Here is a 13,960-nt window from a genome sequence, read left to right as displayed (position 1 = left end):
TTTGAGTGCTACTTACCATAGGATAGAAGAATATGTCTTTTAGGCTATTGCTGTGTCCTGAGACTTTCTGGTTGTGTAATCGAGTCATTCTGGATCCGGTGGCAGGACGGGTCTCAAGAGGGGGTGAGCGAGGTAAAGAGGGAGGAGGAGAAAGGGAAGATTGTATTGATTCTGGAGTAAATCTCAGAAGTTCAGTGTGATGCCAAGAAACTTTTGTTTCCTGTGCCAGTTTCATTAAATTTTCAACAGTTTTGTTGTAATCTCAAACTTCATTGATTTAAAAAAAAATAATTAAATATCTTACTAGATGATGTTACTCAGAGTGTAAAAATATTTGAAGGGGGGAAATAAAGAGCCCATGACACTTCTTAGCTCTACTGGTGTACTTTTGAAACCAGATTATTGGAAGGTATGGGTAGGCTTTTGATGGATTTCTCTATGTACTTGTGATATCCCTAGTGTACTTTCAGCAGGCAAGTAGTAGTCACTGCAATACTCCGAACAAATAGTTGCACTGGTCCCCGAGTCCAAAGTAGAATTTCTTCTTTGGAGTTCTTTGCAAGTAATAAATCAGGATATATTTCATATGTTATACTGTGCCCATATTAATGACTCTCTGGAAATATGTTAACTAATAGATAACTGTCCCTTTTTATAGATCCAGTAGTGTAGTAAAAAACCTCTGGAGCATCTGAAAATTGGGGAAGTAATAACCCACAATATTTATGTTTTTTTATTTTCTTGAAGCACATTGTTCTCTGCCGAGTACCAGACAGATATGTTTACCAGAAATAAACTGCACTCAGTGAAATGTATAGACTAAGAAGAGTGACTGGTTTGCAGTAAGTAGTGCATTTTTTAGGCAAAGCCTTCCTGTCCTCATAGATAATTTGAAAATATCCCTTTTTTTGTAATCTTTTTGTCCTTAGGACTTTATCTACCAGTGATGATGTTGAGGACCGAGAGACTGAGAAAGGCCGCCTGGAAGAAGCTTACGAGACATGTGACCGGGATTTGGATGAACTCATTGTCCAGCACTACACCGAGCTCACCACTGCGATCCGCACTTACCAGAGCATCACAGAGCGCATCACCAACTCGCGCAACAAGATCAAACAGGTGAAGTCTGGCTTTGCTTGTGTTTCTGTGTTTGCGTCCGCTCTATAGCATCTACGCTGGGTACAAATCTGTGCAACTCCTCTATCTTTTTCCTGTGTGCTGTCCTTTTATTGGTAATGTTGTAAACTCCCATTTTAACCTTTTATTTCTCTCTCTCTTTTCCCAGCTGCTTGTCATCGTTCTGAACTGAACTAAAATTTGAATTGAGAAAGCACTGTTACCCACTAATTCTGAATTAAGCCTGATTTTTCAAGTCACTCTGTGGCATGGTTAGGACTAGATCATTCAGTCCTAATACAGCGGTCCTGGGCTATGTCTTACTGGCAGCATGTTTTCCCGTAGGATCTCTCTGTTGTTTGAGAACACAAGCAATTAAAAAGCAAAATGAGAGGTGGATATGAAGCCCAAAGTTTTGCGGTGCCCCCTGTTCGTTTATTGTCTGGGCATGTTGCTATGAGGTTTTTGAAGTCTAAAGGCTGCTAAGCTAACACCTTTCCATCTCATCTGTTCATGTTTTGATACGTTGGCCTCCAACCACCTCCTAAATAGTCTGGGTGATTCATCAGCTTGCTTTTCACTCAGAGAATCTGAATTTTGGTGCTATTTCCAAACTCAGTTCTGTTGTGTGAATGTACATGAACTCTGTGCCCCTGTATCTTTCTGTATTTTGAGTGCTCACACTTCGGTAGCGTGCCAGTAAATAACTCTGGCACTCTTTGTTGTGGACTTGTTCCATCTGCTCTCTCCTTGCGGAGATTAGTTCTTTGGTCTCCTGTCCTATCTTTTACTTCCTGTGTAGTTTGCTATACCTAAACTTTGCAAACTAGGCACCAGATTTATTCTCCCCCCCCCCCCCCCCCCCCCGGCTCTGTGAAGGTCTCAGCTTAAAACCTTTCACAGCAGTGCTTTAGGAGCAGTTGGCTTTTACCCTGCTGGGGCTATGTACTGACCCTTCTGGCTTTTAAAATTCATTTAGCATTTTCAAAGAAAATGAGACCATTCTGATGCTTTCCAAGGCTAAGAGTTCATTCTAGGATTTATGCACAAAGCTCAGCACTTTGAAAGCAGAGATCAATTGTACTAAATTTGAAATAAACTGTAGCCAGTGGCCTGTTTTCACACAGTGTGCTAAGCTTTGCTGAGGTCAGAACAAACATATAGGGGTGTGACCTTGTGGTCCAGCCTAGAAGAATGACTGTAAGGGTGAAGGACCTTTTGATATTTAAGTTGTCTTATTAGTTTTAGTCAATATATATTGAAGTAGTTTTGGCCTAATCTCATGGGAGGCCCCAGATCTGGTTTGTCATCAATCTGTATTACACTATCAGACTTTCTTTTGATGTTCCCTTCTTGTGGAAGGTAGATGATTGCGCAGGTGTTTACTTGCTTTAGGAATCGTGGAAGTGATAGATAGTCTGGATCCCTCTGTGTATCTACCTTTTGTAATCAATTCCTGTTAGGAAAGACTTGGTTTTGAATCTAGCTTTAGAGGTGTTACCACTGTAAAACTGAATTCTAAAGTAGAAACAATTTGGCCTACCGAGGGGAGATTCATTCTTAAAGACTTGCTGTTCATTCCTTGCCCTGCTCCCAAATGTAGATCTAGTTGATCTCCTTTCTTGCAAGGACAGGAGTAATCTTGCGAGATTCCTTCTAGCCCCACGATTGTTTTCCTGACTTGATTTGGCTCTATGGAACAGCAGTCCACTGATGACGGTGTGCTAGGTCAGTGAAACGTTTTAAATTAAGATATTGGACAGCATTTTAGTTTACCTCTGCTTTTTCAGTGAGTTATGACACTCTTACATTAGGTTTTCTGTTGGCTGAGGATTTTTCTATGTTATTCTTTTCAGAAGGACATTTCTGAGTGCAGTGGTACTGTATTAAAATCTTAGTCTCTTCTGGCTCTGCAGGGAGGCTGGTTTATGCAGCTATTGTTATTTACTGCTTGTCTGTGTTTTGGTCCATCTATGTGTTTCACATGTATTTTTTTAAACTGCCTTTAGATGGACAAGGTAGGAGAGTGTGCAGCTGAAGTGGGATTTCTGGAGTGCTTTGAAGGCTCATTATTTAAAAATAAATTGAAGGGCCTACTTCTGAGAGTCTCTCTTCATGTGTAATTCAGTGAGAGTTCAGCCTGAGAAAAGGTTGGACCCTAAGTATTCATAACTTATCACAAAAACAAGAATAGTGTGAAAGCAATGTGTGAAGCTGTGTTGCTAATTGCTTCCACATTTTAATATGTATTAGTGATTTGCATTATGCAAGAAAAGCTAGGTTATACTGACCTTACCAGAGGATATTGGGAGAACCTGAAAGCAGGGAATGCAGGCTGTGCCTTTGAGCAGAAAGAATGGAGAAGAAAAACTCTTGATGTTTCCCAAATGAGGTAGAATAGTAGAGACTTCGCTACTTAGAGAGGATGGCGTGAGACTTGCAAACACCAAGGTGTTTCTCTAGGTGATGTAATGATAAATAATGGAAGTGCTGAATTGAACTGTATCTTAACTGCTACTTGTTCAAATGAAACCATATCTCTTCCAAAAAAAATTTAGCATTGCTCAAGGTATTAGGAAAATGATTGTACTCTTAGATAGTCGTGTTTCAAGAAATGGACACCAAACTTGAAGAAAGGAGGAGACGTGCCAAAAGATTTAATAGGCAGATGGAAAATGTTTACAGCAGAAAAATTAGTAGTGGCTTATTTGCTTTCACTGAAAATTGGATTCTTGCTGTATGCCAAAATACTGAATTGATTTCTGGAAAACGTGCAAATAAGTCTTTGGTCACGGTTAATAGGATCCTGCATTTGTTCACATTACGATACTACAGTTAAATTTTCCATAGTGGTACAAAACTTGTACTAAAAACCATTTCACTATGAAAGCAGTTCTGGTTTGTATGTACTATGTGTTTTCCTTCAGCCAAAAGAATAATCGGAAATTTTAAGGAACTTGGATTTGGTTATAGTCTCGTGATATTTTTGGAATTCCTAATAAAGTCAATGTGGGAAAGGGCTGATCTGTGTTAGAAGCGCCAGTTACAGGGACAGATTTAATTAATCTTTTGACATGTTGCTTGTAGGTGAAGGAGAATCTGCTGTCGTGCAAGATGCTGCTGCACTGCAAGCGGGATGAGTTGCGCAAACTGTGGATTGAAGGGATTGAGCACAAACATGTCCTGAATTTGCTGGATGAGATTGAGAACATCAAGCAAGTGCCTCAGAAGCTGGAACAGTGCATGGCCAGCAAGCACTACCTCAATGCAACAGACATGCTGGTAAGATCTGGTACCTCACGCTGGGCCAGTACCCACCAGAAACACACTGGTCAGCTGTCGGATCTTGTGCAGATAGATCTGCTGTCTGTGTTATTTGCTTTTTTCCCTGCTTAGTTTCTTCTTTTGCTCCTTTCTTGTACTGGAATTTCCATTTGGTTTTGTTCTGATCCTTCCTGACTGGACTTAGGGTCAGAGTCTCCCATCCTGTTGGGAGCTGTCTTTGAGCTGTCTTTACCTGCTTACTCGTCCTGATCCTGATGCTTTCTGTAACTGTCTAGTTCTTTACCCATTCAATCTGCACATAGGATTTCCTTCTGCTTTTGCAACCTGGTGCTTGCTTTTAAAACTAACTTCCCTGACATCTGCCTGTATCATTTTCTTTCTTTATAGGTTATCAATTATTTCAAAACCATTTTTGTTATGGAAGAACTATCCTGTTTCTCTCCTACTTCATCTCCCAGAATGTACTCACGACTTTGGTCATTATTCTGAGGGGAGACTGTCTTTCACCATTTAGGTGTGGTTGCCTCTCACTGTCTTCCTCTAGATCTTTTACTAGGACTCTTGATCCTTTCTACTTATTTCCAGCCCTTTCTTCATCTTTTTTTCTCCCTCCTTTCAAGTATTTTTCCTCTTCAGTTCCATCTCTTTTATAAGCATACCTTTCAATTCCAGTCTTGCGGTGGAGTTTCCTGGACTTCTCAAATAACAATCTTTTTTCTTTTTCTCTTGTTTCAAAAGTTAACAAGCACACTTCCTCACCTGGCTCCAGTCCTTCCTTTCCTGGAACTGTCTTCTACCAGTAATTAAAAACTTTACAAGGGAGGTGATTCTTCCCTCTACTCAGTCCTGATGTGCGGAGTGCTGAGTCCAGTTCTGGGCTCTCCAGTACAAGAGAGAGATGAAGTTACTGGATCGAGACTAGTGAATGATCACAAAGCTGGTTAGGGGACAGGAGTATCTCACATATGAGAAGAGGCTGAGAGAGCTGGGATTGCTTCACCTGGGGAAGAGAAACTTCAGGGAGATCTTATCAGTGGTTATAAAATGTCTCATGGGAGGGCGCAAAGAAAACAGAGCCAGACTTTTCTCAGCGGTGTCTAGTGACAGGAAAAGAGGCCATGAGCACAGACTGAAACAGGAAATTATGTCTGAACTTAAGAAAACCCTTTTTTTACTGTAAGGATGGTCGAACACTGGAACAGATTGCCCAGAGAGGTTGCGGAGTCTCCATCTGTGGAAAGTTTTCAAAACCAGACTGGATGTAGTCCTGGACAGCTGGCTGTAGGTGACCATGCTTGAGCAGGGGGGTGGATTAGATGTTCTCTAGAGGTCCTTTCCAGCCTTAACCAGTCTGTCCTCCAAAAGTGAAGGCAAAAGAAGTATGTCTGTTAATATTCCTCTTTGTGTCTGCCAGAGAATGCCTTTAAGGAGATATTTTCATTGCCTTCTTTTGTTAATGTTTTTTTTTTTCTACTTTACTGTCCTTTGTATTTTTCTTAGCTGTGCCTCTTCACTTCTTTTTAACAAGTCATTATTCAACAGGATAAGCAGCTGGAAATCTTAGTGTTGTCACCTCATATTCCTAGAGCCCAGGCTTGAACTTTAATTTCCTTCTGTTTTATCTCATTTTACCTTAAATATGACTTTCTAAAACTTCCCTTGTTCCCTCTGAAACAATTTCAGCAGTTTGATGTCAGTCTCCTCATCCCTTTCTCTGAACGCGTGTATAACCCTATCTGGATTTTTGCTGTTGCTGTCATGTCCTCCTGTCTGATTTCACTCTGCCATCACTTCCCTGTTGTTTTCTGTTGCTTGTGTTCTCTTTTCATGCTATATTTGGTGCAATCATCTTTCTGGAACCTGGTCACAATTTTCCCTTTCTTCCTTTTTAGAACCATCTTCTAGGAACCCTTTCAATCTTATTCTCCTTAGAGTCTCACTGTCCTTTTAATATGAACTCGTCTTACGTCTTTCCCACCGCATTATAAGGCATCTGGGATGGGTAATGTATCCATTTCTGTTGTGTGATGTAGAGTGGAATTTTTATGACACTTTCTAAAATGTTATGTAAAACCTATTAGGATTCCTGAAAGCAGATCAGCAATGCAATGACTTGAGGCAGTGTATACGAGAAGAATGCAGTCAAGTTTTGCCAAAATTTTTGTCAGGTTTCTGATGTAGGAAATTGGAGTGTGGTGCTCGTCTGATATTTTCAATTATGAGAGATGAAGAAGTAGATGTAAATTAAGGCATTCAGTGCAGGGGGAAAACCACGGTATTCAGTGTTAACATCAGTATCAGTTGAAATGTTATCCAGTTGGTGCTTTTCTTTACTGATGGACTTGCCAGTTTGGTTGGAGTTGGTTTGTTCATTTTTTTAATTAAAAAAATTCTTTTCAGAAGGAAATTCCAGAAAAGTAATTAATACCCTATCTGGAATACAAATTAGGAAGTATAAGAAGAAAAATAATAATACTTAGGATTTATCATATAAGAGACTTTAGAAATGGCTTGCAATATATGTATTTGTGATATCTTGTGTGGACAGTTTTATTTATATATACATACGCACATACGTGTGTGTAGGTAAGGTTGCCCAAGGCTATGAGATAGACTCAAAATTAGACCTCACTGAAGTACAGAATTCTGTAGTATATCATGCTGCTGTTTGTTATTTGTTTGGGTTTTTTTTTTTTCCAGAATAGAGTATCTTTTCTAAGAAATAAAATGATAATGATATAAAAAGCAGCTGTTAGTTTTGTTTGGGTCTTTTTTTTTTTTTTTTTTATATCAAGGAACACAGAGAAAGCTCAAGTGAAAATTGAACATGCTATTTCAGCCGTTCATTGACACTTGCAATTCTCATTTGAAGAGAAGTGTACCTGTAATAAAGAAATAGTAACCTATCTGCATTTGGAGCTTTTTCACAGAAAAAAATTGCTGTAGGCTCATTGGCTTTTGCCATCTTCTCTTAACACTGCCTCTGCTAGACTGTGATGTTGTAATCACTCACTGGCTGCAGGATAATTCCTTTCTCCTTTTATATGGTATGAATATTATGTAAAATAATTACTAAACTGTCAGGGATGCAGAGTGTATATAGATCTCTCTGTCCTTTTGTTTCATTCCTCAAGGTAAACAGGTGCTCATGGCTTATAAAAAGCCCAAAGTGATCTGACAAGGAGCTTGTATCCCTCACATTGAAATTGGAGCACTGATTAATATTGTTGCCTGTAGCCTTGTGATATGTACCGTCGAAATTAGACCTTTGCAGTCATCGTGTTAGGTTGATGCAGGCACTCTAATGGCATAATTTCTGGTTGCTGCATCACATTTCGGCAGTCTGTTCTTTGTATTCCACTCACATTAATTGAAGTAATTTTGCCACTGAAGCGTGTTTCAAACCTCTGCATTTAAATTGAAATTTTAATTCCCTTATTGTTTGGAAAAGACGGCTGAAGATGGCTTGTTACAGGTTTCATTATCACTCAAACTCTCCAGCTGCTGGTTCTAATGTGCAATGACTGAGTAATGCTGGGAAGAATTGTTAATAAAAGAATGGCAGCTTTTCCCAGTAGTATGAACACAATGCAAGAGGTATTTTGTGACAGCTTACATTTGTATGAAGTTAAAAATTTTAAGTGGCAGCTTTTTTGTTTCCGATTCTGTATCCATCTAGAGTAGCAAGGATGAGCTTCAAATATCATGTATTCACGTTCTGCGTTCCTCCAGCATCTTGATAATACACACTCCGGTGAGCAGAGCTGGTAGGGTTAGGCTTGCTGCACCTTACGCAGTTTGTGTTAAAAGAATCTTGTTCCAACCTCCTTTGAATTGTGAAGCTTTGGAGAAATCAGGAGGGTCCGGACCAGGTAGACCTCTTGACTGAGATCGAATACATCTCAGTTATTTTCAATTTCTGTATATGCTTTTTTAAAGTATGAGTTTGTATGTTTTTCTGTAAAGGATCGTTTTTCCACACACTAAATTGCTAAAAGTAACATTCACTTTTGTGTGGCAGTTGATTGCACACGCACACATATGTGTGTACTTCTTGTGTGTACTTCTGTTTAACATAAAACTTGAAAAAGGCGGCTGAGGGGAGACCTGATCGCTCCCTACAACTCCCTGAAAGGAGGTTGTAGCCAAGTGGGGGTCAGTCTCTTCTCCCAAGGAACAAGCGATAGGACAAGAGGAAATGGCCTCAAATTGTGCCAGGGGAGGTTTAGATTGGATATTAGGAAAAATTTCTTCACCGAAAGGGTTGTCAGTCCCTGGAACAGGCTGCCCAGAGGAGTGTTTGAGTCACCATCCCTGGAGGTATTTAAAAGGCACATAGATGTGGTGCTTAGGGACGTGGTTTAGTGGTGGACTTGGCAGTGCTGGTTAATGGTTGGATTCAATAATCTTAAAGGTCTTTTCCAACCAAAATGATTCTATGATTCTGTGATCAGGTGCTGAGAGAGGAATTCTGATGAAGAAGGAGCTTCCTAAGAAAAGGCAGTGGGCAGTCTCCAAAAGGGAGAGCAGCAGAGCTGGGGCAGCGCTGGGCTGGGGGCATAGCCCGCGCTTGGCCCGGAAGCACGAGCTTGATCACTGGAAGGCAAGAATCCAAATTCTTCTGGAAGAAATGTTTTAGATGGGCTACACAACACTACAGCCAAGCCAGAACTTGAAGCAGAGGACACACAGCAGGATGGGTAGCAATGGGCAGGGACAGCTGGATTCTTGCTGGAGGAATCAATTCCATGTCCAGTCTTCCCATTCACTGGGTTGTGTATTGAAGGGCAGTACGCTCTGCCTAGTTACTTAATTAACTCAGGTATCGTAGAGGTCTGTAGTGTTGATCTAATTGTTCTGGCTCTACTGTTGACCCATGAGGTACCCACGGGGAGAAATTAATATTTTCCATTTGTTTAAATAATCTAAGAGATGAAATGCTAAAAACAGTTGAAGGAAGAAATGTTGTTGAATCAAGTAATTAAAGGTCATATCATAATACGATTAAATGAAAATTGCTTAGGCTACTTTCTTTGCATTTCCTGGCTTTTATGTGTCTAGCTTTGCAATTTTAATGAATTAATACCACTTTGGCTAAGTATATAGAGTTTTTAAAAAAAATCTTTTAATTCCAGTAGACCATGAAACACTTACTCTGAACTTGATTTATTTGTGTGGGAGTACAGTTCCTTTGGGTTGGGATTGTGTCAGGTAAACACCATGAAACTGCAGAAATACATCCATAGGATAGGAGTGAGGATAACTACTATTTCCAGTCAAATTTTCTTTTTTGTTAGAAGGATGACAAGAAGGAAGAATGAAGGTCGAAAGAAGGAAATACGGAGCCCTCTGACTAGTCTTCACTTAAATTTAACTTCACACTTATTTGTGTTACGGAGCTAGGAACCGATGTGTATGTGTATTTTACTCGTGGGCACATCCTTCTTCTTTAGCCTGTGTGTCTTTGTCCCAAGAAATACAAAGCTGAAGTGACAGTAATTTGTTTCTCAAGAAGTAGGCCAGGGAATGCTCCAACACCTACTTTTCTTTCTTTTTCAATGTTAAGGACTTCTATTTCAGTTTCCTTATGTCAGGAAAAGAATAATGTATGTCTCCTGCTCTTCTTTCTGAAGTGAATAGTAGCATCAGTCTTTTCTCAGAGCTGACCGCTTTCTTACTGCAAATTTGCATTGTTGGCTCAGATTCTAGAGTCGAGCCAGTGGCTGTAATTGTTGTTGCATTGAATTAAATGTACTTGGCATCTAGCGGTACAGAGGAGGAGATTGGTTTGCAGGTAAATTAGGTCATTTTCAATTGTGCTGATGCAGCGTAGTTAAAGCCTACTGAGTTCACCACCAGCATCCTTATGATGCATTAAATGTATTTTTGCTCAGCTCCATAGACTGTAAGATCTGTATTGGGTTAATTTTTTCAAGATCATTACTTTGTTTTGAAATCTAACCTTTATATCAGGAACATACCAGTCTGAACTAGAGATGCTGACCAGCTCTGTTGTCTGCAGGCCAAAGCCTTTTACAAAAAAGTGTGGGGGTTTTTTTGTTTGGTTTGGTTTGGGTTTTGGTTTGGGTGTTTTTGGTTTGGGTTTTTTTTTTTTTTTTGACTGCAGGGCTTTGCAACACAACAGGGGGGCTACTTAGTGGGTGAGAACAAGGTAAGAATTTGAAGATGTTTTAACAAACGGAAATGCTGTGCAAAAATGATCATAAAACTACTGAGACAGTCAGAAGGGAGATGTGGCATAGGAACAGGAAATAAAGGAGAGACTAACCACAGGTAGGGTGTTTTGGAGAGCAGTGTATGAGGACAAGGAACCAGTTGCTGTGGGAAGTGGGAGTCAAACAAGGAGCTTAAAATATTGAATTGTCTTAGGAGCAAAGAGGGGATATTGCTCTGTGTGTATACACGCGTGTACATTTGGCCTCTTGTTGCTCATCCCATAATTAATGTGTCCTACTTGATAACAGTGTCCCCTGCCTTTCTCTGCGCTTCATGTTAATCCTCTATGAAAGCATTTGGAGTGATTAACATCTTCCCCGAAAACATTGCATGTTTGTAGCCCTGGTCACAATTGTTGAGCACAGTTTTAATTTTTGTTACTTCAGTGTAGCTGCTGCCTGTGGCTTTCCTCAACAGAGTACGTGGAGAGTCTTTCAATTAAAAGTACCATCCAGTGAGCAGACTTCTTATACTCTAAGTAGTCTGGAATAATGAAATTAAAAAAACAAAATGCAACGCAGTTCTCGGTATGCATTTTATTTACTGTCTGCCTTTCAGCTGGAACCATGAAAATCGATAAAAACAGTCTTTCCTTTTGTTTCTACTTTTCTTATTGCAGAGCTGGGATTCAGGTATTGCTGTGGAACAGTTTTATATTTTGGAATTAATGCCATAAGTGGAAATAAGATATTTTTGTTGTTTTGGGGAAATGCTTTTATTACAAAATTAAAATTTTGGCCCTGCTTGAAATTCTCTTTCTTTTGATTTACAAAAATGATAATATTTTCCCAATATGTCTTCCCTTGAAGTCTTTCCCCAGCTAACATTGTGTCTTGTCATTGTTGACCTTATTGATAACAACGAAACCTTTTAGAAAACAGAATTGCGAAGCTGACATCTCAAGGGTTGTATCTCATTTCCGATTACCTATTGAGGTGTGTAAGTGTTTATGCTTAAAGGAACTGTTTTGTATTAGTTCTTAATGATTGGCAAACCTCATGATTTCTGTTAGTGGTATGGTTGAGGTATGGAAGAGAAAGAAGGGAGCTTTGTTTTTATTAAGTTGATGTATGCGTAGGGTATGTTCTAGTGATTCACACGTAAGCATGGAAATCATGAGCCGCCTTCTGTCTGCTGCTTGTTCGTTTAAAATATTGTACCTTTACACCTTTACTGAGATGCTGGGGTTTATTAGTGTTATTTGTCTGCCTCCAAGGAGCATCATAAAGCTTAAATAATTAAGTTTGGTAGGGTACTTCTGAGTTCCTTCTATGAGAAGCATTGATGCTGGCTATTGTTAGAATGTTTTTCACCTCTTTTCTGTGTCTTTTTTTCTTTTTAAACTCTGTTTTCTGATCTCTTTTTTTAAACAAACTTGCTAGGCTAGATTTAAAAACATTAGAAAGCAGAGGATTTCTTTCCCTTTGAAACATCTTATCATTTTTTTCCCCTTAGTAAACTTATCGATAACTTTATCTCATTCTTTTTATCCTGTAATTTCCATTATCTCCGGCAGTCTATTGCATTAAACTGTTAGTGCCTAATATTGCTTCATTTGCATTGACGTGTGCTTGACCTCAGCCCCTCCACTCTTAGTTAATGCACCAGCAGGCATTGATATCTCTCTAGAGTATTATCGCGTGGCTGTTAGTTCTCCTAATAACAACCATTCATTTAAGCTGATGAAAGTTTATTAAATAAGAAAACATGCTGTAATGAAGGTGGAGTAGAGGTGTCTAGCATCTTTTTATGGTGAAAGTAAGCTGCAGCTACACGGCGAGACACTGTCCTTAATGAAAGGGAGAGGCAGCTGTAACGTTATGATCTATGCTTTTGGGAATGGGCATTTCTGAACATTACATTTAATCTTTCCTGATTATAGTGTAGACGCAGTGATGAGAAGTTCTTTGCTCAAGGCAATTGCTCCTGCCATGTAATGATGCATCCTTTCTTGGGAGTGCTCTCCAAACAGCTTGAGAGTTTTGTGGCTTAGTTTGCATTTGCTTCCTTTTAAACTCACAAACCTAGCCATATGACATACCTTCAAGTTAATATTTCCTTTGCTATTTATGCTGCTGGTAATTTTTATTATTAAGGCATGTTATGGACTTTATTCCGTGAGATATTTACATTTTTATCACTTCATCTTTGAATACAGCTGATGTTTTTCCAGTAATCGCTGGTCTTCCCTTGAATTCTTTTTTAAGGTCTGGATTGTACAGACATAATTCTGTCCATAGCAAAATACCGAAACAAACACCAAGAGAAATTGTTGAAGATAGGTTGGGCTATGGGACAATTTAGAATAATCTAGATAAATCTAATTGCATGTTTAAAAATGGAGCTTTAAAGCTAGTGAATGGTAGGTGAGAAGGTGTAATAAATTTGGTTTTTAGTAAAGCATTTGAAACATTTGGGGTAAATTTAACGCAGAAGTTTTCCACTGAAGTAAACTGATTTCTGTCTGGTAAAGTTGTCATAATACTACCAAGTAACCTTCAAAATGGTGTGATGGAAGAAACATTGTCATGTGGACTTAGAGGAAGACTTATGCTGAACAGCTCATAAATGAAGATATATGGGCAGTGTGCCTGTTTGAGGAGGCAATGGCTGTCTTACACTACAGTTTAATATTACCTTTTGTGGATTTATGAATTCTGTAATAAAAATAAGTTAGTAAATTAACAAGTGAAGAGCTAATTGAAAGGAGTTAAAGATTCTTTTAACGACAGGGAGATGGTACATGGAGCGTAAAAGATTTGAAATGTCATCTTGAAGACAGCAAGAGGATTGGTTTGGGAAACTGCAGGTTTGCGTTAAAAGGAAAATCCTGATGTTTTACTTTAATGCATTAGGACCTGATTGTTCTAGACATCATTCATCTAGAGGGAAGATTTTGGGGACAGAGATGGTCCTGAAAAAGCACGCTTTTCTTAATGGCAATTAAGACTAGATGAGGATGCATTAAATCAAGAGACAAAAGAATATGGAAATGAAAAGTGAAAGGAAAAACCTTTTTTATTGTTTTTGCTGCCTTCACAATACCTACAACTGTATTGCTAGTCTATGGCAGTGCTCCAGTGAGATTTAATAGAGATGTCTATACAAAGTCAGACCAAAGGTGGTCTGAGGCCAATACTGTGTCTGATGCAGAGGATGCTTAGAAGGGAGAGCAAGGACGGAGCAAGCAATGGCAATCCTTTCCCAAAACGCTCGGTGAGCTTCCAGCACTTGGAAATATACAGCTTTTGATGGAAAAGCTGGTGTCTTTTGTGTTGAATAGCACTCAGTAGATGTTTCTTCCTGCCATTTGTCCTTGTAT

General features: G+C 39.2%; 1 protein-coding gene across 4 annotated transcripts in view; it reads left to right on the top strand.

Moving 5' to 3' along the window:
- EXOC4 (exocyst complex component 4) overlaps nucleotides 1–13,960 on the top strand; it is a 404,878-nt gene that overhangs the window by 19,975 nt on the left and 370,943 nt on the right. For all 4 annotated transcript variants that reach the window (XM_054837585.1, XM_054837596.1, XM_054837605.1 and 1 more), the window contains exons 2-3: nucleotides 930–1,119; nucleotides 4,204–4,398. In XM_054837585.1, coding sequence (XP_054693560.1) covers nucleotides 930–1,119; nucleotides 4,204–4,398 — 385 coding nt within the window. The remainder of the gene's footprint in view (nucleotides 1–929; nucleotides 1,120–4,203; nucleotides 4,399–13,960) is intronic.

The sequence above is a fragment of the Grus americana genome, chromosome 1 (genome assembly GCF_028858705.1).
Source record: "Grus americana isolate bGruAme1 chromosome 1, bGruAme1.mat, whole genome shotgun sequence".
NCBI classification, from domain to species: Eukaryota; Metazoa; Chordata; class Aves; order Gruiformes; family Gruidae; genus Grus; species Grus americana.
Note: the sequence above shows the minus strand (reverse complement) of the source record. Positions and strands in the feature narration are given on the sequence as shown.